Source organism: Aspergillus ochraceoroseus, assembly GCF_002846915.1.
Source record: "Aspergillus ochraceoroseus IBT 24754 chromosome Unknown P175scaffold_4, whole genome shotgun sequence".
Taxonomy (NCBI): domain Eukaryota; kingdom Fungi; phylum Ascomycota; class Eurotiomycetes; order Eurotiales; family Aspergillaceae; genus Aspergillus; species Aspergillus ochraceoroseus.
Window position 1 is genome coordinate 1158120 of NW_024468479.1, and position 25986 is coordinate 1184105.

Consider the following 25986-nt stretch of genomic DNA (forward strand, 5'->3'; position numbering starts at 1 on the left):
CATAGGGAGCACTCAGGAAGGGTAGATCTAAGGTTTCCAGCAAGGCAGGAATGTAGCAGCTAGCTCCATTCTTCAAGCGATGACTGAGCTAGTCTTGTGGAAGCGCGGAAGAGATACAGTGTCGATCCGAGCATGTTCTGTGCTTGATGGCAGAGGGGATTGGCTAGGGCAGTTGGGGATGATTCTCAAGTATATCTGTCCAGACGGCAGTAGAAACTAAAAAAAGAAACATTTAAATTGCTAGAGATATTAAATGTTATAATTATAGAAATGAATGGACGTCTGATCCTGGCGGAGAGGAGATTGGCTGATGTCGATAAGGGGAGATATCTAGAAATAGGAAACCATAAAACTAGGTTCCCATGTATGGAGTACATAGTTTAGTAGGGCTTAAAAAAAAAGACTTTGTCGCACGCACAGTTGGAAACACTAGTGTTGTAGGGATCCTGCATCTCGAGGACTGAACGCTGTATGTTCGTTGGCCACAACCCCAGGCTTCTTAAGCGCCGGCAGCTATTTTTGGATTCTATTCTCAGAGCAACTGCGGAGCTTCCCCCCCAGAAATCGATGCTACGAGGTGCAGAGTAATAATCTCATGCACTTTTCGCTCTCACAAATCTACAAATACTCTCTAAATCTCTATATATTTAGAATTCCTTGGATGAAACTAATGCACCCCTATCACCATCCAAGATCTTTACTTAGAACTACTCTCACGCCCCAGCCCAATGATATGTCCTCTTCATTCACTAAGCGCTTAACCCCCCGACTGACTGCAATTTGTGAAGAATCCATATTTAGAACTACCCACTACTACCTGCAGAGTTGCGCATAGCAACCACCTCATCTTTTCAACATTGCTTTCTCGAAATTGCTTCCGATTCTAAATAAAGATTTCTCCTCATTCAACCCGTCTCGCGTCATTATCTTCTCACTTTTATTGTTTTATCCTCTCCAAAGTTCTATACATAGCTACAGTTCCATTTTCCAAGCACCTGCATTAGTCCTTGTTTATTAAATCTTGGATCCTAGTTCTCACGTTCATTTTTCCAGGCGTGATGGCAAGATAACAAGATAGACCAGGATAAAGGACCAGTTCAGGTACCATCTTTTCAGTTACCTCTAGGCACATTGATTACCATCCACGATTAAACGTCTTATCCTCTTCCCGCTTCTCAAATATGCCCGCAGACACCCTCCTCTGCTACGTTACGCTTACCATGCCTTAAATCCATTTGAACTCCTTCAATTATATTCAATCTCAGTATGGTTGCTCTTATAACCTAGCAGAAATATAGTTCTGCGTGTGGCCCTGGGCGTGGAATAAGAAATAAGCTTCCCTAAGACGACCCTCTCCTGAAACCCTCATCATATATGATACTCTCAAGTCGAGCACGTCGCTAACAGAGCTAAAAACCGGAGACCCCCACCTCCATCTTCTTAGATAAATCTTGACGTTCGAACGCTCCAATTCCGATCCGAAGATAACCTCCCCAGTCCCTCCCGAAAGCCTCAAATACTCTAGAAGACCTATGGGCCGAACATAGATAGGTACCTGTCTCAGACAACACGACCCGAAGCGCAAATAAGTGCATGCAGCGGTTGGTTGGTACAAGGCGCAAAACTTGACTGGATTCCCGGCGGTCCCCGTCCAGAACAGTGGAGAGAATTAATTCTTATACTTATGGTATAGATAATTTCTCATTCTTTTTACTGGAATTATCGTCCTCTTGTCATTTTGGGAACTTAATCGGCTTCGGGCATGGTGATGACCCCTTTATCTACGGTGTGTACGGGCCAAGAAGCTTACCTAGCTAGGTATACCATTAGGTAAACTCGAAGTAAGCTGAAATCGGCCTGTGTCGGATTTTCTTCCTTTCCCAAAGCGAGACCACAGAAAGAGGCTAGAGAAGTCCGAGCAACTTTACGATTAATTGCCAACCAAAGTATTTTGACGTACTCCCGGCCTGGGGGAATATTTCACAACAAACGACCAACGACCAACGACCAACAACCCTAGAGTTTGTTAACACTTTCATTTATACAGGACAAACTGCTATATATCTAAAGTATATAGCGGAGATGAGATCTAAATATGCACTAGTAGTAAAATGTACGGATGATGATGATGATGATAATGTGCAATATTGATAGCCTCTGCCTGTAGAGATTTTATAAGCTAAGGTTATGTATGCACTAGGGGCTAGAAAATAGTTGAGGGCTCCTTTCGAGGTAGGGTTCTTCAATGTTATTCAGATGCATCTGAGAGTCATTTGCATGGCCTCTTACATACCTAGGTACCTACCTAGGTACCTACGTGGCTACTCAAGTTAGTTAAACTGCCTATTTTTACGGTGTCCTAGACTTGGCATATATATAAAGATGTGGTGGAGAGAAAATAAGCCGAAAATCGGATTCAGTTATACCTGTCGACAATTTGAATCATGAAAAAAGGAGAGAGCAGAATAATACTATGGTAAGGGAAAAAAAAAAGTAGCCGAAATACTTTCTCCAAGGAAAAAGTAGGTTGGACATTAAATGAAGAGGAAAGAAACCACAGGGACGAGGCAGATGAGATTCAACATACACAAGTAGAATTCGTCAAGAGAAACCCCCCAATATGAACAGTAGAAAGTAAATAAATTTAATAAACCCTAAGACTCCACAATTTCCACTCAGACAAAAAGGTCAAGGGGTAAAGTAAGAGGGAACGAAAGTATAAAGAAAAGTAAATAAGCCATTCCTCATAAGAGATCGTATGGTATATTGGGAAGATGAAGACGAGGGCCTGAGGTGTGAACAGGCTTGCTTTCGAGACCTATCGTATAGAACCAAGTCAAGCCAGAAGAAGTGAAGTAAAGAAAATCCAACATGCTACCACCAATCATAAATCGACCATCGAAATTATCCTAATTCTCCGAAATGTCAACCTTGTGTACGCCGAATATCATTTGTCCAATCTCACTGATTCCGGGTGTTAGTTGAGAACGATGAGCCGGAAAGAAAGAACTGGACATACTAAGTAGCTAAATTAGGGTACCCTAGAATTCGGATTTGACCTAAATCAGTAGGTATTGCCATCCCCGACGCCGCATAGCATCTCTCCAATGGACGGTCGGCCTTTTATTTCTTTGTCCGATAGTGTCGATACCGGGGGAAGGTAATGCCGTCTGGTCAAAGCTGGGACGCGAGGAAGAGGCAAGCAAACCGGACTCGGCGTAGTTAGAAGGGCTTGGGTCGTCGGATAATCTCCAGACTTCTTGGAGAACACAGTACATGCGCCCGAAACTACCAAAGTCGCTACTTTCGCCCAGAGCGCCCGATCTCTCTGTAAGAAGGGCACGGAAGGAACTGGTGGGGGTCGAGAATGCTCCTGTGATCAACATCGGCCAAATGAGAGAGCGGTCGAATCCGGAAGGGCCGGAGGGGATATACTGCAGGAGATCTGCAACGTTTTGAACCAAGTCAACGGTAGTTTGCTGTTCGCGCGCAAATGTAGGTAGGAGACTATAAAGGTGGATCCTGGCTGCGACGCGAAAGATAGCCGTCATATTCTTGGTTAGTTTTCCGACATCGACGGTGCCTGAAGCCAGCGGGTTTTCTAGAGTAGGATCCACCGATTTTTCGGCGTGGTCCAGTTGAGCAGTCATTGCAGCCACATGGTTGCAGACTGTATAGTCATCAATAAGACCTTCTCCTTTCAAACATTCGAGACACGCAATTTCCGAAATCAGATACATTATTCGATCGTCGCAGCCCATCAGTTCTCGCAACCCAGATGAAACCCCGCTTAGATGTTTGATTCGATAGTTGTGTGCGAACTGAGGTGATTTCCCTAACATCGTAGCCCCCAAAATATCGATCCAGGTGCTTAGGGACATGCTGAACGGAAGAATCATGTATGGATTCGGTTCGACAAAACCAAGCTTTTCGACCAGATTCGTAACCGCCGTAAAGTGCTCATTCCATGGAATATCTGGCATGGAGTCGTCCGGTGAACCCACGGAACAATGGAAGAAAATCATCGCTAGTGTCGCATCGAGAATTGTATCATGGCCATTGTCAGCATTTAAGGCCTTGCAAAGTTCCGAAACAGCTGCATATCGATGTCGCATGATATCATTGTCAACTCTCTTCCCACGGTTCTTCCTGATAGTCTTGAGATGGATGGCAGATACGCTCAGACAGCAGTGAAAGTAAGATTTGTTGGAGTCAAGAGAATTCAGAATTTCACGAGCGCGTGACTGTCCATCCTTATGGATATCGAGAACTGGAAACACCAACCGCAAGACGTTGTCGGCAAAGTGATATAGCAGTGACCGCTCTCTGTCGGTCTTGGTCATCTTAGCTTCCAAGTAAAAGGAGAGTGGGCGGGAGGTAGACCCTGAGGAAGAGCCTAGAGCCGCATTATTTGGTGCGTGAAGTGGGGGATCTGTGAATCCTTGATACCACTCTTCACTCTGCCCAGCTGGTGCTGTCGTTGTGGAGGAGGTGGGGACCGGCGGGGGCACGGTAGAATTGACGGTAGAGGTGAGTGCAGAGGTAGTAGGATCTTGCACAGACGATGTAGCCGGGATGAATGTTGAATTCCCGGCTCCAGTGTTAAGCCCATACGGAGTGGTAATGGGTGGAGCGCTGGTTGGGGTTGCAAGGTAGGATGTGGAGGGTTCGAGTGTACTAGTCTCCATTTGGGATTTGTTGGCACCATTTGGTGGCGATGGGAGCGCGTGTCTCATGTATTCTGGGTGGGTGGGATTCGTTAGACCGACGGACGTATTGGCATGGTGATACCTACTCTTTAGGGCGGCCTCCTTTTCCATAACCTTGGTTTCCCTAATCTTATTTTTGATTTGTTCCTTTTGCAAAAGTCGTGCCTGAGTACTGATCCACCAGCTTGGCTTTCGATACTCGCAACTGACCCCCAGACTGGTACAAGCTCCGCAGGTTGGATGACTTTCGTCGCATTTTTTCCTTCGCAAACGACAGGTATAGCAACCTGCAAGATCCCACGGTCAGTTACTTAGTACATTTCCTTTTGATTACGGTAATAGTGTGCTAATCTTTGAATGAAGGTTGCCATCAACACTAACCGGAACGAGAACGCTTGTAAGTTTTTGTTGCCGTGTTCCCAGCATTCCTAGTAGTACTCGCAGGTGGAGGTCCCCACGCACTGATTGACCGTGGAGGTCGCGGCTGTGTGCTAGGTCCGGCAGCGCTTGACATGGTGAGCTTATCCTTTCTCCAGATATGTTGCGTAATGCGGGGAATGTTGAGTTGATATAGCAGCAGCAGATGTTGGCTCAGTCAACACAGTCGATCATAGGACCCAATCCAATCCTCACTCTGAACAACCTGTGGTATGTTGCAGTGTATCTCTCAAGATGGATATAGAAGAATGAAGGTGGAGGCCGACTGATGAGAAGACAACTTCACTGAACTGGTGCTGGACATGATGCCTTAATATCTCTGGAGATGAAGAGCTTTAAATCCAAAAATGGCAATGCACCATGCTTTGATGCTTCTATTTTTTACTCAATGGACGGCGGTTGAGCTAGCTGAGATGCATGAAGACTGCATCTCAAAGCGCGAGCGGGGTGGGTGGGAGGAGGAGATCTAGTGCAATCGACGAATAACGGACAACATGAAAGCTAATTTTGGATTGCTGGTGGGCAAGTGTGCCTGGGGATGATCAAGGTCAGACTAACTTGAGAACTGGAGGGTTGCTGGGGTCCCTCGTCAGCGTTTGCACCATCTTTGGTATAGTTGGCGCCGCGGCTCGGGACTATATGCGCTATACTTGGTGGTGATGTCCTCGCTTATTTTGGGGGAATTTATTCTTGACTGAAAGTGTTTTTTTTTTTTTTTTATCACTCTCTATTGTATGGAATTTCTTTTCTGGACGTAGAGCCCTGTATTCGAACCCTTCTCTCTCTTTTTGAGTGCCTTCAAAATGAGGTGGTTTCTCTTCTTCTCTTCTCTACAGTCATTATCAACGCAGACAAGACATGGCCTGAGGGTCAGTTCATGCTCACCATGCATAAATACCATCTTGCCATTGGCTACAATCTGTTTCAGAATGAAATGTTTTCTATTTAATGGCCTTCCCAGCGACTGATGAAACACTCTTTGGAGGTATTATTTGTGAAGTGACAACAGTAGGTGCATGCCAAGCTTCTCTCTACAGCGTCTACACTCCTTCATTGGCGAAAACTCCAACCATCAGCGGTTCGAGCATTAGAGCCATTGGCCCTAAGATGGCCCACTGCGGGCGCTTCCGGGGGTTTCAACCAACAATCAGCCGGATCAGCTGCATGGCCCGTGCCGAACCAGACAATCTATTCTTATGATAGGGTCTGGTTTGTTGGGAGGCGTTCGTTCTCCCCAGATCTCCCAATCAGTAGACGCTCTTAACCGCCAATTCCTGGACATAATTCCGCTTAATTCCTAGTAGTTTGGGCGGCAAGATAGACCCCTGTCTTAATTAAATAAGGTAATTGACGATAACCAGCTCTCGAAACGCTTGGAATTGTCACATTTGATCTTGATTCTATTAATAGGCCCCTGGTTTCAATCGATGTTAATTGTCTGCCCAGGATGCTGTCCTTTCAGCGTAAGCGCTCGAAGTCATAATTAGCAACACTTGCTGCATGGCAATCACAGGAATTGGCAGTTTTACTTATCTTTGTTGTGATCTAATCTTGAAGTTTGAATGTACCTGGTTTTGCATCCTGATTCTCAGCGACCGTGGCCGAATCACCCGAACCCCTCGCCCTCAGTTGACGCCCAGGCTAGTCCGAATCATTTTCATCCACAAACAAGAGTGTTATCCCCCTGTTTTGTTGGTTTCCAGAATTTTGAATCTTGGAAGCGCCCAAATGATTGATGGCTCATCTTGATATAGAAACTCTTTGTTTTATTTTATTAATATATATATTTTTTTTTGGAAACAGCGTTTCACTTTTTTTTTTTTTAGTTTGAGATGGAGTCGTTTTATCGCCTGATCTCCTTGACCTTGCTCCCCAGGTACCTAATGGGTTATACCCCAAGACACTGTAGTCCGGAAATATTTTTTTGTACGTGCGGGGATGATATTTTTCAAATGCCGCAGCGCAGGTATTTCCACAAAGAGGATTTAGAGGCTGAAATATATCTTTTTTTTTTTTTGAAATTGAGAGCCCGACTGTGGTTCTGCGTCTCCCAATCAAGTGGTTGAGCATTTACATTTATTCTAGAGAGGACGATGTTATGTGCGATATGCTAACCAGGTGATTTGAACGAGAACCACGACAGCGGAGGCCCCGGACTCTGCTACTTAGCCGTGCTTAAGAGAAGAAAATGTATGATATGAGTGATTGGCGGGCTTTCTTATTTTTTAACTTGTAGAAAATTGGCTGAATCCCGATCAACCTTTTTTTCCCTTGGATAACCTATCTGATTACTACCATATTTGTGGAGGCCATTTCACAGATGAAAAGCAGTCCAATCTGTAGGGGGGAAGGAAACCCAGCGACTTATTAGTAAAGAATGATTCTTCTACAATAGGGCAAGACTGAGGATATTTTCACGCCTGTTAATTCTTATGTGTGGTTTCAGAACTGTCAAGTCAACGTCGGTTACACTGGGGATGTCCTGCATATGGTAGAATCATCCCGTAAGGCAATAAACGGATGCTGTGCCCCAATCACAAACAGACTCAGGAACGTCGTCCGTGTCTATCAAGTTCAGAATGAGTCAACTTCAAGTTGAGGTATCTGGCGAACCACACGAGGTCGCATTTTATTTGAAAAGATCGGGAGAAAAGAGAGGCAATGAGAAAAATGAGAGCAGGTAGGTAATATCAGGTCAGATAACGGTCGCTGGGCTGTACGTTGTAGTACCTAGGTATTCAGACTTGATTAGCCAAGTATGGAGGTAAGAACCTATAGGAGTAGATACTAAGTACTGATCCACTGCCTATACGACCCCCTAAACAATTTTAATTAAAAGGGAGTGGCGTCGCAAGCGGGGTTGTTTCTCACAGGTAACGGGTTGAGTGTTCGTAGTAGTTGAAGTGTGATCAGCTACCTAAGGAGTTGAATCGTTAGGTATCTAGCAAATACGCTGATGCCCTTCGAGGCTCAACGCCACGCTTCGAGGCATCACTTGCAAGAGCCGAGAGCTGCATGTAAATGACATTATTGGCTTAAAGATATGTCAATCACACTAGGAAAAAAGGGAAGTGATTAAGGGATGAGGACAATATAAGAATCGGGGGAAGAGGGTGAGAGATGGAAAATCCAGTGGTATTTGAGGCTGCAGTCGCAACCCCTAAGAGTGATAAGTGGATGTGATCGCACAGTAGAGGTTTCCCATAGCAGCACAGATCAAGGCGCAGAAGGATCATCTCAACTTATTTAAAAATGGAGCGGACTGACCGCAAATTGTGCCGCTCCTCAGACTACTACAAAGTACCATATCTAGAAATATTGGCTGCATAAGTTGATGCTAAATATGGATAATTAGAACAAGAAGCTATTATAAACTTCAGAGATCAAGGCTAACTACAGAAAATTTCTCAAAGCCAGAGCTATTATTAACCATAAAAGTACATGCGAAATATGAACAGAGAAGCTACCAAGGTAGGTACTCCGTACCTAAATGTGTATTATCAACATCCATGTATTTTGAGTTTTGGAGGTGATCAAATCAAACAGGCTGCTTTAGCGCTTTGCTTCACCGACCAACAGATGCTCCCCATCCAGCCATCATCCGTGATCACAACAGGAGCGTCCGCCTTTCCAATCTATCACACTGCGTCTCCCCCCTCCCCCGTGTTGCCTTCGCCGCAGCGATAAAATTTCTAAGTTCTGCAGTCTAGCCAACCTAAGTATACGATTGGGCTAACGGGGTCTCTTCTAGCCGCCGCGAAATCCTATCGTGCCACAAAGCAGCCAATAAAATGGACGGAAGCTGATGAGACAATGGGACAAAACAGGTCTATTCGTCGTGATTTTGGCCTCCCCGCCCTCCTGCATTGACAAGTTCACTTCATCACATCCATCAAGGGACGATTGTCGCAGGATGAATCCTGCCGTTTTGGACGACAGTGATATGCTACCGGCGCCTTTAGCCATAGCGTAATGGGATTTTTCTCTAGGGTCGGAACCCCAGAAGATACACCTTTACCGACTTGGGTATACTTAACACCGGGTGATCCCACGACTCGACTTTGTGCTCCCTCGCTCTTCGATACCTGACTAAACTCGCCCTCTTCCTTCCCAAGGTGCAGACAATCATACTTATTCTGCCCCGTTTTCTTGTCCACCAAAGTACCCCAGCCGTTTCCTGAGCATTATATTTCTCGCGCCCATTGAATAGACTCGCCTTTTTTCTGTCTCATGGGGCTCCTGCCTCTTCCCATATCCAAAATGGTAATCGTTTTGGCTGATGTGATAGATAAACCTAAGGCTGACTTTCAATTTAGTTTGCCAACCCGGAACTCCAGCCCTCTCTTGACTTTATTAAGGCGCAGGAGAAACTTTTCCTCCAATCCAAGAAACTAGAGCACTCTCGATCCAAGTCAGCCATGTCAGATGCTACAGAAATTCTTGATACGGATTACGATACGGATTCTATGGATCGTACATCGGACAGCTCTCCATACAGAAGCGTGGACTCGGTTCGTGCAGTCTCTTTCATACCTTCTAAATAGTATGTCGCTAACTTGAAATAATTGCAGTTGGTAGCAGAGAGTATTACCACTCTATCTACTTTAGACGACATCAAGACCCCCGATTCAACCGGCCTAACTCCATTCCACTTCCATTTCGATGAGAACCCTGTTGAAGGGCCCGTGGGTCCACATCTCTTCCGAAATTCGGAGGACTCTCTTGAGTACAGACCGCAAGTGACACCCGACTTTATAGTGGAGACGGATCTCTCCAGAGCCTCCCTATACTATAGAGTGCCCAAACCAGAGCCAGAGAGAAAGCCCACCCCTGTACCCGATAATGTCGCACTGGAACCTAGGAAAGAAGCTCAACCATTCGTATTCCGAAACGACTCGAGGGACGACGTTGCCAAATGGTCTCCTAACCAGGTTGTCCAATGGATGCAGACAATGGGATTTGAGGACTCGGTCATAGAAAAGTTTTTCATCAATGACATTTCCGGATCAATCCTTCTTGAACTTCAAGCAGATGACCTTAAAGAACTGGAGATCTCGTCGTTTGGGAAGAGGCATCAACTGATGGCCTGTATTCGACAATTACGGAGAAGCTATTCTAGCTCTTCCCCCTTATCCTGTGATTCAGGGTCATCTACCCCAGATCCCTTATTACAACAGGATACGCCGACACCTAAAACAACAGCCGCCGATGTTGGGGTAGTCGAATGTACCAGCCCGAGCATGGATGACGAGCCTTGCAGTTCCCGATCTGGGTCTGCATCATCGGAGCGGAAGCGGCGCCACAATCGCCATAAACGTGGCCGACGCGGTGCTGATGTTGTTCCTGAAGACTCAGTGTCGATTGTTGCGATCGAGCAACTACTCCCGAAGCTACACGTATGCTCCAAGGGAGAAAACTGCCGCAAGTGGCAGAAGCAGCAGACTAGGTTGGCTCGATTGCTCAAGGACCTGCAGCTTGAGGGGTTTGCTGGCTCAGTGCTTGTCGCTGGGGACACCGCTAATACTGCTACTGCAAAAACTCTGGCAAAGGCGCCTAAGTCAGAAGTGATACCATCGATTGTCGCTGGGAACCCCGGTAATGCTGCTACTGCACAAACTCTGGCAAAGACACCTAAGTCAGAAGTGTTACCATCGATTGTTGCATCTTCCGATATCATGGGTCCAAACAACTCTCCTGATGTCCAGTTATCTCGGGAAAGACTGAATGTTGTGCAGCCACGAGACCCACAGGAAAATGTGCGTAACTTTCTCAACTTCCAACGTCTTAGCGCCCTTCAATCAGCCACGGACCCTGCTACTCCGCCTGCAGATCATGTCTCCCTTGCTGACTCTCCAAAGTTGTCCAAGGGGAACCCTACTCTTGCAGAAAACCTTCGCCATTTACCAAAGTTGCAAATCCCAAGTCGGTCTCCAAGTGAACTGACTTTGTCTCCCAACTTCTCTGCGCAGCGTACCATTACTCCTTCCATTTTAGGAAAGCAGCGACGATTTCCTGATTCCAGGAAAGAGAGGTCGCCCGACCCGTCTAGTGCTATCTTGTCGCCTTCTGATTTTTACCGAAACGATCCTCGATACGGACAGCGCACCCCGTTATCTAGTGGTGATGCCCCTCTGACTGCTATTCCTATTGGAAGTGCGGTCTCTAGATATTTCTCCCAGTCTGTTCCCCCAGATATGCGATTCGGAGGCCATCACTCCCAAAGCAAAGATATAAATTCTCGACCAGTGCTCGAGAAAGCGGATAACGATCGGCGGCTGCACTCTGCTATTAATGGGCAAAATCTACGGACATTGTTGCCAGTTGCTGAACGGTCCCCACTACCCCCGATTGAAACCCCTGAGGATCTCCAAAATACTCCACGGGCTGCTCACTGCCGGAACAATCCCTTCAGTCCTGGAGGCGAGCATGCAAATGACATCATACATAGTGGCTGGATGAAGAAGCGAAAGACTTCCAAGTTGATCCGCCATGAATGGGAGGACCATCACTTCACGCTCCGTGGTACTCATCTGTGTATGTACCCCGATCAAGCTGCTGCTCAACGGGACTCCAAAGTACTGGAGCGGATGGATGTTGATGATTATGCTGTCGCATGTTCTTCCCTTCTATCCCACTCAAAATTGACTGCTGCTTTCAAGAAGACTGTTTTGAAGCGCGTGAATAATGGCCGCGGTGACGCTACATTCACCTTTTCCCTAATTCCCTCATCCAACAATAGCAGTAGCTTCGAACGAAAGTCATTTTTGTCAACCGCGTCAAAATCACACCACTTTGCTGTCAGAACTAGGGAGGAACGCATCGACTGGATGAGGGAGTTGATGCTTGCAAAGGCACTCCGAAGGGGCCAAGAAAACGGTGATTCCGTCAACCTCAATGGAGAGCCCTTTTAAATTTCTAAAACGACAAACATTTCTATTTCCCGACTACAATGTTGGCCCAGAGCCGATTTGATACCCAACAACACTTTTACTGTTCTCTTTTCTGTACCGCTTTTTCTTTTCTCAGAGACACTCTTTTCACACTTTTCACCTGTGGGGTGCTTATTTGAATGTGACGACGTGACGATTTCTTTTTTCTCCAGTGAAGGCAGTATTTGGCTTCCTCTGTTTTCGGCGTACATATTCATTTTTGTTTCATTTGTCTACTTTTGCAATACATCACTAGATAGGATACATTTTGAGCGAGCGAACGGCTCACGCCTGGCTTGCTTCGCCTAATCTTCATAGCAGACTTGAGCTGGAACTCGGTTGCTGACTCTGGGAATGTAAATAACCAAGGCTAGTTATTGTACGATTGCTGTTAGTAACAACATATAAATAAACCCATCAAACTTATAACAGGTTCGTAAGATAACTGAAAATGATTAGAAGCAAATACCGCATCGGTAGGCCTCTAACAGTAGTAGTAACAAATATGTAGCTTAATTGCTCTGGAAACATGGATGAAAATTCATTTGTAGCATGCTGGGGGAAATTCTCAAAAACATGTGACGTTTAGCAGCGGGGTAAGGATATTATTGGAATCCAATGAACACCATCTACATCGAGAATCTCAATCAAGAGGTAGAGAATGGTGGTTTCAATGTTTAGGAAACAGCCAGATCACCTGGGTGTGTGCGTGCCTCTCAAGTCATCACCTGTTCAGGGATCGATCATGGAAGCTATTGGATCTAGATGACCAGGGTGCACTAGCCCGGCGTTTAAAGGCTCGACGTGAGTGGTCGGGACATAGTGCTGCAGCTGCTGATCACACCAGTGCTCTTGAAATGGGACGTGATTCTCTCGCACGCTTTCGCTGGGGAAGCCAATGAGACAACCCCAGAAATGTTGGTTGTTGATATGACGCACGATGGAGTGCTGCGGCAACAGGGAGGATTCTTTTTTCGAAGCGGGGGTTGATGGTCCTCGAAGGATCTCGCGTCTCGCTTCACACCCCCTTAACGCTTTAATAAACGGCTTCAGAGCAAAGAATTTTGGGGTAATTAACTCCAAGAATAGCTTGGGTTCAGTAATTAGGCCTATCTTGTAAAAAAAAGGTTGGAAAAGAGGCATTGAAAAGAGCGTGTTGACAAGGTGAAGCGCTTCAATGCGTCGGGTGTGACCAGCCGATTTGTGCCTGCTGTACATACACGGAGGGGCTCAAACATTGCTGACCAGTCATCGGACGATTAGGAACCCCTTGATACTTCCTTAAAGCCTCGACGAATGAATTGATTTTATGCTTGATGGTTATGTTATTCATTGCTGCTTAGATTAGTCTGGGTTAGTCTGTCTTGGGCTGTCAGTGTCTTTTATCTGAGAGATACCACTTTCTACTTTCCACTCTCTTACAACTTCTTTATTGACGGCCGTTACTGACGATCACCTTCCTTTGCACTCTCTCACCCCTGCCCCTGGTAGCACTTCATTTCTACCTCGATGTCAATTCATATATTTTCACTTTTGTGAAAACCCACATTTACATAGCGTTGGAGCATGGCGGATATCCAAGCCGTTCTGGGGCAGCTCACGCAAGCGGCCCAGTCTGCCCGTGCCGTCAGGCGCTGCTTCAACGGTGGCCGTGACCTCCAGGAATCGTCGCATCGTGCAATTATGCTTCTAGTAGACGTCCAGGAATTTTTATATTTTCTCAAAGACAGTATCATTTCGGGGGAAGAAAAATGGCTGTTGGAAACCGCAAGAATGGGAGCCTTGGTTGAGGTTCTTACGAGTTTCGCATCGACCATGAAATCTATGGAGCTCTACTTTCAGCCTGGAGGGGTCGGGGTGACTTATTACCGGAAGCGCCTGCTCGAACGGACGTTTTTACCGCGTCTAGAGCAGTATAAGGTCATACTGCTTCTTTCGATGCAGCCTGATTCTGGGTTGGTTTACCCCTCCTTCAAACTGGTTTCGTGAAACCTGGCTATGAACTTACTCGGAGCCCTCTCTTTCTACAGGGAGCGGTTGTTCCTAGATCGGAAAATTCGAGCCAGTCTCAGGTTATGGCGTGAGACTGAATCAGGTATGTTGGAGGATCAATCACTCGCTATAATATTCAAGCTCCCCTAACTTTATCGTGTATTTACAGGGCCGAAAGTCGACCTTCAATTTGAAGAACGTATTCTTGGTTTCACGAGTCAGTTGGCATCGGAAAATTTTATCACCCTCGCAGATTTATGCAATCGCCGCCTGAAAGGCACTGGCCAGTGGATTTTTGATGATGATCAATATAAACAATGGTTGCTCGGGTCCATGAAAACACTGTACTGTGTCGGTCCGCGTAAGTTTCGTCGCGTATCTTGCTGATGAAATCAATCACAATGCTAACACTTCATTCGGTGATAGCTGGAGTAGGGAAAACCTTTCTGTCGTAAGTGTTCCGAATTCTATCTTGCAATGGATGCAGCCCCCCAGAGAATCTAATGGGGTCTCTATAGGGCTGCTATAATAGACTCACTTCAGAGAACCTTTACCTCGTCCGATGTTGCCTCAATATTTATCTTTTGCCAGGAGGAGGGAGAGAAAGAACAGACAACCCTGGATTTGCTTCAGAATATCCTTGCACAGCTTATCTATCGCAAACGAAGCCTTTCCTATGCGTCCTCCTCTCTATATCACTCCGAGCATATGATGAAAGGCAAGGCCTCTCCCAAAGTGTATCAGAATGCAATCCGTGCAGAAGTGGACCGATTTTCCAAAGTTTTCTTTATTATTGACGGACTAGATATGCTTTCCGACAAGGAACGTTTTATTGCGCGACTCCAGAAACTCCCCGACCAGGTGCAGCTTCTAGTAACCCTACGGGAGGCACCTATAGCCAAAGTTGCTTCTTATATTACTGTTATGGCTCCACCTAGCGACATTCACTTGTATGCTATGTCGCGAATCCAGGAAGATCATAGCATTAGTGCCCTTCTATGTGAAATCGATGAACCACAATTATATCAAGAGGTCATTAACATGGTATCAGAGAAAAGCCATGGAGTGTAAGTTATCTCTCCCCGCGCCTAGATTGTCAAGGTTACACAAAACTCACATCTTACGATTTTTTAGGTTCCTCTTAGCCAAAATACATCTTGATCTCCTGTCGCGTTACAGGCACAAGAGTCTCTTCGAGCGAGCCCTGGTTCACCTGCCACAGAGCCTTAGTGAGGCATATGGTGAAGCGATGAAGCAGGTGGTTAGTTTAAACCAGAAAGCCACTTGCTTCGTATATTGGACTCTATATGCTCTTCGACCCCTGTCTGTAGGGGAGTTGAAATCCGCAACTAACATCGTGGAGAGCAATGCGGATCAGGAAGCCATGAGCTTTGAACATTCCTTACAGACTCAAAGTGCTGGGATTCTAACGGTAGATGCCGTAACTGGTACCGTTCGCTTCGTGCACAGGACGGCCAAAGAGTATTTGACAGGTACTCCAGCCAAAGTATTTTTCCCAACGGCGCAAAAGGATATTGCCGAGACCTGCTTGACTGCTATTACACCGGATGAAGTCGTTGATGATTGCTACTACAACGGTGGAACCAACCCCCGGAGTACTGGGAGCGGATTTGTGAGCTACGCAGCAAGGTACTGGGGATATCACGCGCGTGAGGTTTCGGACGACGAACAAACGATACAGGTTCTGATTAAGACATTCCTTAACAAGTTGCTCTGGAGACGGCCACCTCTACAAGTGCTAACCAATCAATCCAAAATTCCATCCGAGCTGGGTTTAGGGAAATACCCCCAGGACTGGACTCCCCTTCATGTCCTCGCTTACTTTGGAATCGTGGGAAAATCCAAACGTATCCTTTTTCAAGGTGCAAGGGTTGATGCGAACGATAATTCGTTCAAGATCACTCCTTTACACTGCGCAGCCAGCCGTGGGAACTCTGACATGGTCGAATTTTTGCTTGATAGTGGAGCGGATGGAAATGCAGTGTCCCGCGACGGCAGCACAGCCTTGCACCTAGCCACAGAATATGGCCAAAGGAAAGTCATGAAAATTCTGCTCCATCGACCGGTTAATGCTCAAATTGCGAATAAAGAGGGTGCAACAGGTCCCCATCTGGCCGTAAAGACAGAATCGGATGAGGCAACTGTTGCGTTGCTTGTGAAAAACAAGGTGGACGTCAACACCCGCAACATCCACACAGGTGACACTGCCCTTCATATAGCGATCGAATGGAGGCGACTCCGTATCGTCCTATACCTCCTTGACAAAGGCGCCTCCATTAATATGACTAATGAGAACGGGTTTACTCCTCTTCAATTAGCGGTAATGGTCGATAACTGCGAGGCAATTTCTGTGCTTCTCCAGCGCCGCGCACAGGTGGAGACTCGATCTCTGTCTGGGTTTACAGCGCTCCAGCTAGCAGCTTACGCAAATCACTGGGTTGCATTTGACCTCTTGGTCATTGGCGGTGCAGACATCAACGCATGGAATAAAGAAGGAGAGTCTCTTATTCACCAAGAGGCACGAATGGCCTGTAGCACATCTGTCGCCTCGAAAATCATCGACCAAGGTTGTAGCATCGAGGCCTTTACAGCGAAAGGATACCCACCATTGCACTGTGCAGCAGCAGCCGGAAATAAACTGATGTTCATGTACCTTGTCGAGCGAGGCGCCAAAATCGGCGCCCTAACTGCTAAGGGCGAGTCCCTCCTTCTTATCACACCTCCGATCAACGATGAATGCATAGATATTCTCAAGTTCGCCGTAGAAAAAGGCCTGAGTGTCAACGTCGTCTCTAATGAAGGCTGGACACCCCTCCACCTAGCCGTCTACGTCGGAGCTGGAGTCCCAGACCACGCCTTTGACAAAATAGCAGAGTACATACACCTCCTCCTCTGTAGTGGGGCTGATGTCAACGCCCGACTGCAAAGCAGCAATGCCGAAACACCGCTTCATCTTGCCGTCACTGCGATAGTACCACGGCCAAATCTTGTCTCACTACTAATTAAAGCCGGCGCTGAAGTCGACAGCCCCACACTGGAAGGGAAAACGTCTCTTCATCTAGCCGCGGAGCGAGGGCGAGAAGGCATCTTCCGAATCATACATGATGCAGGTGCAGATATTTCCCTGGAAGCACCGGACAGCGCCAAAGCCGATGACGGGAACGGAGTTGGCACGACAGCCTTTGATTTGGCGCTGAAAAACCCTTTCGCTCTACACTGGTTTGGCTCTGATGGAAAGCTTCGTCCTGCTGTTGAAACGAGCCGGCGAGACAGTGTCGGCACCGTCATTGAAGAGGAAGACTTGATCCAGGATGACCCGGACGATGAGTTAGAGGCAAACGGGGTGAAGGAGAGCGAAGAAGACGATCAAGAGGCAGAAAAAGGTACCGGGATTTCTCTAATGGGAGATGAGATGCCGTATGTAATTGTTTGAGATTATTCAGTCTTGCGTTCTGAGCGAGCATCTTGAATTGGAAAGCATTGATGGTGTTTTGTTGGAATATGGAAAACACCCGCCCAAAACCCCTTTTGTTTCCTTTTTTTTTTTCTTGTTTCCCTTTTGCCCTTTTTCGCTTGCACGATACCCGAATCCAATATAATGAATGACAAGAAAGCAATCTATGCAAATTTCTTTTTCTGCAGAAGTCTTGGAAGATATAACAGAAATTAAAGGAAATATATCACTGGAAAGTCTTTATTCAATTATACTAACTCTCTTTTATATACTTATTATATCACTTCCTCATCTATTTCTAGTTGTGAAAACTACGTGATTTCCTGAAAAGGATATACAGTAGCAGCACTCATCAAAAATAATGTTTATCTCAATTCATGATCTAAGTGATTGAAAAAAAATAATAATAATAATCACCCCATCATCCGAATCACAATGTACACCCACCCATCCCCATACGCGGAACACCGCACTACCTCCTCAACCGGCGCAGACATCGGCACCGCCGCGCCATGCAGCACCGGCTTTGCCAGAACCGGCGTCCTCCGACTAGGGAATAAATTCGGGAGAAGAGAGTGGAGAGCCGAGCCGATAGTCTGTGTTTGGGTCTGCGTGGTGGTACCAGCTACGCTACCTGCTCCAGGCAGGCCGGCACGAGAGGACAGCAGCAGGGATTGTCCGGCGGCAAGACTAGACTGGGTGATTGTTGGTGGGACGGGGGATTGCACGACCTTGAGGGCTGGGTTGTCGGAACCAGATTTAGGGGGGAGGGGGAGGAACAGACGGATAGGGAAATTGCGGAAGGGCTGGGAGGGGGGGGGGAGGAGGATGTTTGAGATTCGTTGAAAGGAGGAGAGATCGACTGTTGGTTTTCCCGTAGAGAGGAGAGGTGATTAGATATTTCTCTCTCTTCTTTTTTTTTATATATATATATATATATATATATATATAACGGGGGGGGGGGAAGATAAGGACGCACCATCTTGGACGGCCTTCCATAGTCCCGAAGAGTCCTCCTTTGATAAAGACATGATCCCCTTTGCGGTTCCGTTGCGGAGGAAATCAGCCTCTTTCACGCTGTTAATGAAGGCATCGTTCATCACCATGCCGTGGGCATCGAGACGGACTAGCTCGTCATCGGGCCAGTCGCTGAAATGGACGACCAGACGCCAGGGGAGGTGGTCTCCGGCCGTGGAGGCATCCAGGTCGTGGGATTTCGTTGCGGGGTCCGCCCCCGCGTAGAGGTCATAGAGTAGCCCGATAGGATAGTGCCATTTCAGCGGTACGCCCTCGAACGAGAACCAGCCGTCGTGGGGCGAAGCAGCGGACGGGTCGATGAGCGACGAAGAGAAGAAAGCCCTGAGCCTGGGGAGTAACGCGGGGAGATAAGAGACTCGAGGACAGGAAATCTACTCATCGGTTAGTTAGGCCCCGTGAATCTTGAGCGGTGCGCAAGTTGGATATCGACATCGGATCGTACAAGATATGGGTCTGTCTGGTCGTAGGTGCGGCTCTCGGATGGAGCAAGGCTGATTTGCAAAGGTAACTGGCCTTCCCAGATGGATTTTTGAATGTCATTCAATGTCGCTTGCTCCATGGCGGGGGATGGATTTATCTAGTGATATATTATTAGTTGATTGATATTGATAGGTTGGCGATGAGAGAGGGAATCTGATCTGCGTTACCTTGGGTAGACTTCCCCGCGCGCGGACTTATAGCATGATCTGTGACTGTATCTTGTGTTGCTTCGCTGGAATTGATCAAGGTTTATTATTGTAGATGAGAGAGATAGTATCACAAATATGGGATAGCCAAAGAAACCAGATGTGAGAGCGAAATACCGAAGAATCGGGATGTCGACGAGGTCATGCTGGACACGCCCAAACAGGCAACTTTCCCGGCCGACACACGTGATACGCCAGCATCTATCCCCCTGCCATGTTCTAGGTAGGTACTCCTCATTACTTTGTAAATTTTGGGACTTTGGAAATAGGCCTTATACGGTTGGTCTGTGCCTTGCTTAGCTACTAATTTAGGGGCCGGGGTGCATTATTACGCATTCCCGGGTCAAATCGACTTGTAGGTTAGGGTCGGAGAATGCCGTACCTACATAATATTGGATGCAAAAAAAAAGGGTTGGATTATTGGCGCATGTCCAATTCGAAACAGCCTCCTGGGGCTGAATCATGCATGGATCAAGGGGCTTGCTTGCTTTCATCAGCTACTGCGTCATCCTCGTTTGGACTGTAGGTATTGTTATGTATAGTATATAGTACGGCATCCCTTGCGTACTCCACACTCCTCGCACCAATAATACTAGTAGTATAATATATAATATGGCCTGGCCCTGTTCGGCTCGGTTCGAGACAGCGGCTGCGGCATGAACCATGAATGAGCCACGCGAGACGCATGCTTGGCAGGAGTACTCGGTTAGTGTCTAAAGAATGGTCATCGGACATCCTATGTAGATAGATAGATCGGGAGTCAGAGCTTACAAGGTATGCCTAAAGGGTTTGTACTCTGTACTCTGTACTCCGTTCTCCGTTCTCCGTATGGTCTGACAAGTCATCGAACCGCCAGGATATAGGTATAGAATAGTGAAAAACAAATTAATAGTGAATTGATTGCGGAACACGACGACAATTCAGTAGAGGTGGTCAGACTAGCAGATCAGATCACTATATGACCATGTACTTTGTAGTTAGGTAGTCAGTTCATGGGGAAATGAATAGTCACGAGTCAGGTCAAGGTGATATGATATCTCTTCCGCCCCTTTCCAATATAATAATAATAATAATAATATTGCGCGGTCATACTATCCTGTAGTCTGTACTAAGGATATCCCTCAATGATGCCCCTGAGAGTAACCAAGGAAAGTGATCGGATCCGAGTCCCTGGGACCGAAATTACATCCCTAGGGAAGCTTCACAAGCTCTGCAGCGGCCTTTTTTTTAGAAGAGTTTCTCAGCTGATGGCAAGGGGTCAACGTCAACGGTATGTGGAGGGAACCGATTTATCCGGATAGTTATCTGGACCACCGGTAATGGAAAAAGCAAAAAAAAAAAAAAGGTAAGAAGAAAAGTACGAGGCAAAACACCGCGTTACTTTGTACTTTGTAGAGAACACCGGCTAGAATTGCAGTAGATGCAAGATCCGATTAAGAATACGAGATCCTGTAAACCACGGAGAGCGTACCAAAGTACCAGTGATAAAGAAGGCATCTGCTCAGAACCTGTCGACTGCAAGTCGTAGGGTTAATGCACTGCCCATGCAATATTGCCGTTTTTCTCGGAGATGATACGAGACGTTGACAATGCGTACCAGTGGATCCCAATACCCGAAATCCCTCGATTTCACAGAGGGAGTACTTTGTACAGAGTACTCTCTGTAAGTATTCCGTAGGATGAAATGAAGGGAGAGGGTGAAAAAGCAAAAAAAAAAAAAGCCCATCAGCCCATTATAGCGCACGAGTATCACCATTCCCATAGGGTCAGTCCCTGGGGCAGTGCGAGATGGCTTCGATTTACGTGGGATCGCCACGTTTGGTCCACATCAAGTTTTGGTTTCGGCCGATCTTGAAAACCGTTCGTCTTCGATCCTTTCCCATTTGGTCCAACGAGATATCCCGCACCCAGCAGCTATGACATTATGGTAAAACCCGCGCGGATAGCATCCCCGGGTCAAGGGGGGGGGGGGGACCACAGTCACACACACGGTCCAGGTAGAGTCAAGCGAATAATGGATGGAGGTACTCCGTAGGTACACCGGACAATGGGCTTAGTGGCTTTGAGGTCAGTTGATCGATCCCGTTGGTATACCGGGAGACTGGTTAGCTGCCTTCGGTTCATGCGCCGCAGCGCCGGTGTATGTACGCCATGCCATGCCATGCCCATCGCTCATGGATTCCCCAGAGTGTTCATTCCGGACCCATTCATGCTCGCTAATCACTGATTCCGATCGGAGTTGGGAATTCTGGTGGTTCCAGTAGACTGACTGACTGACTGACTGGCTGGTGTTGGTTCCTTTGACAATATCAATAGAGTAGAGCTCTATCGGTCCTGGAGACTTGATGGTCCAGAAGGTGCTCGAAGATTCCTTGAAAATAGATAATAATAATAATAATAATAATAATAATAATAATAATAAAGGAACCGAATGGTGGTGTCAAAAGTGCACCGCCAAAGGTTGAGAGAAAAATCCCCTCGACTCCGTACCCAGAAGCGCAATTCACGCGAAGATCTCTATCTCGCGGTGCCATTTTCACTTCCTACTGACCTTAGGTAGACACTCATTTTGCTCCATTTTCTTTCGCTCGGCCGGGTCGCTCGCTTGGTTTATTTTTATTTTATTCGCTCCTCTACATTTGACTCCTTCCCTTCTCGTCCGTTGCGCAGTTCAGGTATATAGGAGTGTGATTCCCTCTAGCTTTCTGGGAGAATCATTCAAACAGTCCCACTCCAGAACAGCTACTTCGTCAGCGATTTCGTCCACTACATACTTACCTACTACTGCCTCTTGAAAGACCTGCTTCGAGAGGCGTCAACATTTCTGATCCCATCAAGACCCCCAGAATTTCCAATCCGTTGAACACTGGACAAGAAAAATGTCTGCTAATGGCAAGCAATCCTCCAAGTAAGTGTGTTCGACCCGCTTTCACGCCAGATACCTGCCTGCTCACAGGGTTCTACTAGGATGGCCAACGGCATGAGTAGCCACCTCAGCGCAGGCAACCTGAACAATGTACCTGATGAGAGCAACCGTGGTGTTGACCGATTTTCGCGGTCATCCGCTGCAGACGAGCCCTACTTTGCTCGCGCGCGCATGCAGGATCGGTCGGAACACGCAAGCCGACTATCAAACCAACTCAATGCGACAGAACAAATCATGAAGAAGGAGAGGCAAGGATAAATTCAACTTCTATATACAGGTTCTATTATTATAAACGCATGGTCATTATCAGCTCGGCGTTAGCGGGGTCCCCATCAGCATGTCATATAGTCCAGGTTCATACATGCTCAATTTAACAACTCAAACACATGCTCTGCTACTTCTTCGTATTTCGTACTTGGGAACTCATGACCCGCATCGAAGTACACGAATTTTGCGTTCCCTTGGAGGGCGGAAGTGGCGTCAGGGACAAGCTCGCCCTTGACAATGATTGGATCGTTTTCACCACATAAGATTAGAACCTTGTCACTTGGAAGCCCATTGGCGCTTTGCTCCTCGGGTGTGAGTTTCGCTTGTGTGGATAGAAACTTGCCAAGACGTTCCCAGGATTCGCGTTGGCGTTGGGCCAAGATCGGCCCATGGCGCATGCTCGACATAAAGGAGTGAACAAAGCCGTGATGATGGTTCACTTGCCACAGTACAGCAGATGGAACAGTGACGTGGGGGTACGAGCGAGAAAGTACCTGAACCTCAGCGGCCCCTTGCGAAGGGAGTTCTTCAGCCAAGGCATCTTCCGCACTGAGCTTTTCGTGCTTGGGCTTGGGAGAAGACAGAGGACCCGCGCGCAGACGACGGCCGACAAGGTAGCCCAGCACGCGCTCTGGGATGAAGCCACCCGAATAAAGAAGTCGGGACTGGAAGCTGATCTGGGAGTCGCGAATTAACCCTGCAGGGGCAATTAAGACGAGGCTAGATAGAAGCTGGGGGAAGAAAGATGCGAAAGATGCCGCTATACCACCCCCTAGGGAGTAACCAACTAGGCAAAATTTGCCAGAGCCAGCTCCAGTCCATGAGATCTTGGAAGAACTCAAAGCTAGGAAGATCTGAGTGGCAAATAAACGTTCATCTTGGGGGAGGTTGGAAGGGCAATCAGAATAACCTCTTCCAAACCTAATAGTGAGCTATCATCAGCAAAATGACATTCAACCTGTACAAAATGATAAAGAGTAACGGGAGCTTCTCCTACGTACAAGTCGAATAACATCACTCGGCAGCCTCGATCAACCAAGGCATGTGCCAGTCCGCCTAGTGCTATACAAGGCGTGGTGATTCCGTGGACACACAAGACCTTGGGGCCATCCTCGGGGCCCCATTCGTAAACACGTATTGACCCATATGGGGTCTGCACATCTCGCGCACCTGGGAGCACGTCCAACGGAAGGTCCACCCCTGGTGCGGACGACTTCGCGGAAGTAAGAGGGGAGTGAAGTATGGGCCCTTCGAGGTGTCTGTCGGAAAGAAGGGAACGGAGCAGAAAACCTACGCTCAATGAAACCCCTGCTGCAGCAAGCAGGGGAAATTGAGATCGGTAGTTTACCAGGGAGTCGGAGAGATTCTCGACAGTTTGGCTATACCAGTGTGTCATGGCCATCAATTTAGGCTATTTTTGCAGGCCTCTTTTGGGTTATTTCCGGGAGAAGGCGGGGGGGGGGGGTTTTCCTTGTGTGATCTCCTGATGATTGGGTACAATTAATTTACAAAGACCCAAGAAGGCAGAAGGGGAATAATAAAGAGATCAAAGAATGGCACTAATGATGACGAGAGTGGACGGGAAGAAAGAAACGGTGAAGGTAGAGAAGGAGAAGGGGAGAGAGAGCGAGAGAGAAACAGAGCCGCGCGATGTTTCCCGGGATGCCTCGTGATAAGCCCGGCTGTTGGGAGCCTGAGATCAGGAACTAACCCCCATTAAGGCATCAAAATGTCCCAAAATGGAAGAAACCAGGTCACGGGACTGGCAAAGATGCCAAGGATCGAGATGTCATGGCCTGAGGTTCAAAATAGGTCTTCACTTGCTATACTTGTCCTGCAATTCATAGGGATGGAACGACGGATGGTGGGGAATGAATAGGATGGGGATAAGTACACTGGATGAAGCCAATGACCAACATCCGGTCTTGTTTAGAAACTTTAGGTTGGAATTTGTGCTACCATGGTGCTATAGAAACTCTAATATCCGCCGGTTATACTAGCTCGGATAGCATCGATCATACATTGAACGGGGTGGAAAAGTAGGGAGCATTCCTTATACCACTTGTCCCTTAAGGTCAAGTTGGGTTGAATGATAGATGCGGGTATACTATATGGCGTACGGATGCTTTGGAGGTGAAATCTTCAAGGGTCAACGGATAACTTGATATAGTAAGCGCAATGGAGGAGCCAAGATCTGGTGGGTTCCTTCTAGTAGTTTGATCTCTTTGGGGTGGGGTAGAAGACTCTAGTCGATCTTCTTCACTCCCAAAATGGTATACTCTAGGCTATTACGCCGTAGCTGAAAGAGGAGGACCAAAGCAACCATTTTTATGACCTTCTCAATCACTGATATGTTCATATTCCTGTTTTGGGGTTGAGCTTGACAAATTCTGCACTCAAAGTAACAGTAGGACACGGAGGGTCTGTCTTGAGGACTCTTCTGCAGTCTTGCTTGGAATTGATCATCATCGCATAATCCCGGCGAAACCAGCAATATTACCATCAAACCTGCCAACATTTTAGTCGGGTTATACTAGAGTAACTAGACACTGCAGAAGATCCACGAGGAAGCGATCGGCAAGGTACAATATCAAACCCCTGCAATTCTTTCGGCTCACCGGTCACCCTCTACCATTAATATTGAATTGAAGCGCGGTGTCCCGGCAGGGTTCTTGGAGACAACCCGTCTTCCTGTGAACTTTTTCATACCAAGAAAGCCAGGAACATTCAGCAACATCTCTTGCCTAAAAGATAGACACAATGAATTTCTTCCTGTCATACGGATTGGTCCCGGCCTGCCGCCGAAGTGACCATGTACAAGCGCCAACTCGGGCAGACTCGTCATCTTGATTATTGTACTCCGTACTCCGTAATGTCTTTGACTAATAACAGTTTTAGCCAAAATGAATTAGTGCGTTTCCAAAACGGCACTGTGTGGAATATATCAGCCTGCTCTCTCGTGGGTCTTGCAGGGGTGGACTAAGAAGAATAAGTCCGAAACAGTACCTGTTTTGGGATGGGCAAGAAAGACTCCATGACACATTCCTCCTTATTCAACTGACTGAAAACACATTTGCTCGACAGCAACGCGGCCATTCCTTGACAACGGTGTGGATGTCATCCATAATCCCCCCGATGTGAGCGAAGTGTACCGCCATTGATGGGATTGCCCTCCCCGCATTCTGGGGATCGACGAGGCTAACGAGGACCCCCCTGGATAATTAATCAACCCTTCATCTAAATAGTCGATGGTGCAGAGAATGGCTGACGCCTGACTAACGCCACATTCTGCCACACCTTGTCGCTCTGGTGCTCAGTCCTGGCGTCGTGTCTTTATATTGGACATCCAAGCTTGGAAACGGTGGAGCTTCCCACCCGAGTCTTGAGTGTCCTCGATCCAATACGATGGGTTCCTGGAAAATTCCGTTGTTACTGTGCCTGAGTTGGGTAACGTCAGTGTTTCACTCAAGACGAATCCGGTCACACTCTTGACCTCGAGTTCGTACTGGACTCAGGTATTGGCTGG

General features: G+C 47.2%; 7 protein-coding genes across 7 annotated transcripts; 4 read left to right on the forward strand and 3 right to left on the reverse strand.

The window, feature by feature from the left end:
• Positions 1–3059: 3059 nt before the first annotated feature.
• Positions 3060–5223, reverse strand: P175DRAFT_0493180 (uncharacterized protein; the record flags this gene model as incomplete). Its single annotated transcript, XM_040895945.1, has 2 exons — positions 3060–4996; positions 5091–5223. 2 exons carry the CDS (start codon positions 5221–5223, stop codon positions 3060–3062), a joined length of 2070 nt encoding a protein of 689 aa, XP_040752253.1.
• P175DRAFT_0557553 (uncharacterized protein) lies at positions 5196–6096 on the forward strand (the record flags this gene model as incomplete). Its single annotated transcript, XM_040900779.1, has 2 exons — positions 5196–5594; positions 5984–6096. The coding sequence occupies exons 1-2, from the start codon at positions 5495–5497 to the stop codon at positions 6094–6096; spliced, it is 213 nt and encodes a 70-aa protein (XP_040752254.1). The 5' UTR covers positions 5196–5494.
• A 3469-nt stretch (positions 6097–9565) lies between these two features.
• P175DRAFT_0509384 (SAM and PH domain-containing protein) lies at positions 9566–12058 on the forward strand (the record flags this gene model as incomplete). The annotated part of the gene is made up of 2 exons (XM_040898420.1): positions 9566–9658; positions 9719–12058. The coding sequence occupies 2 exons, from the start codon at positions 9566–9568 to the stop codon at positions 12056–12058; spliced, it is 2433 nt and encodes an 810-aa protein (XP_040752255.1).
• A 1386-nt stretch (positions 12059–13444) lies between these two features.
• P175DRAFT_0546775 (NACHT and Ankyrin domain protein) lies at positions 13445–17522 on the forward strand (the record flags this gene model as incomplete). The annotated part of the gene is made up of 26 exons (XM_040900405.1): positions 13445–14031; positions 14107–14171; positions 14238–14429; positions 14495–14519; positions 14587–15135; positions 15161–15235; positions 15257–15275; positions 15303–15329; positions 15432–15483; positions 15505–15516; positions 15550–15575; positions 15600–15666; positions 15715–15770; positions 15798–15824; positions 15858–15959; positions 15987–16050; positions 16072–16154; positions 16182–16191; positions 16216–16287; positions 16309–16329; positions 16357–16409; positions 16452–16463; positions 16503–16588; positions 16625–16656; positions 16681–16963; positions 16988–17522. Exons 1-26 carry the CDS (start codon positions 13643–13645, stop codon positions 17520–17522), a joined length of 2934 nt encoding a protein of 977 aa, XP_040752256.1. The 5' UTR covers positions 13445–13642.
• Positions 17523–17906: 384 nt separating this feature from the next.
• P175DRAFT_0479216 (autophagy protein 5) lies at positions 17907–19319 on the reverse strand. Its single transcript, XM_040895387.1, has 3 exons — positions 19024–19319; positions 18523–18952; positions 17907–18405 (listed from the first exon to the last, which is right to left on the reverse strand). The coding sequence occupies exons 1-3, from the start codon at positions 19138–19140 to the stop codon at positions 17957–17959; spliced, it is 996 nt and encodes a 331-aa protein (XP_040752257.1). The 5' UTR covers positions 19141–19319; the 3' UTR covers positions 17907–17956.
• A 2827-nt stretch (positions 19320–22146) lies between these two features.
• Positions 22147–22451, forward strand: P175DRAFT_0532231 (uncharacterized protein; the record flags this gene model as incomplete). Its single annotated transcript, XM_040899946.1, has 2 exons — positions 22147–22175; positions 22235–22451. 2 exons carry the CDS (start codon positions 22147–22149, stop codon positions 22449–22451), a joined length of 246 nt encoding a protein of 81 aa, XP_040752258.1.
• A 107-nt stretch (positions 22452–22558) lies between these two features.
• On the reverse strand, positions 22559–23862 carry P175DRAFT_0493184 (alpha/beta hydrolase; the record flags this gene model as incomplete). The annotated part of the gene is made up of 2 exons (XM_040895946.1): positions 22559–23381; positions 23462–23862. 2 exons carry the CDS (start codon positions 23860–23862, stop codon positions 22559–22561), a joined length of 1224 nt encoding a protein of 407 aa, XP_040752259.1.
• Between the last annotated feature and the right edge of the window lie 2124 nt (positions 23863–25986).

What these genes read in the sequence shown, in the direction of transcription:
- P175DRAFT_0479216 (XM_040895387.1), bottom strand. Translation starts at nt 19,140, where the DNA reads ATGGAGCAAGCGACATTGAATGACATTCAAAAATCCATCTGGGAAGGC. An exon ending in ACCAGACAGACCCATATCTT is followed by an intron (nt 18,953 to 19,023) that starts GTACGATCCGAT and finishes ACCGATGAGTAG; the next exon opens with ATTTCCTGTCCTCGAGTCTC. An exon ending in ATGGAAGGCCGTCCAAGATG is followed by an intron (nt 18,406 to 18,522) that starts GTGCGTCCTTAT and finishes GAAAACCAACAG; the next exon opens with TCGATCTCTCCTCCTTTCAA.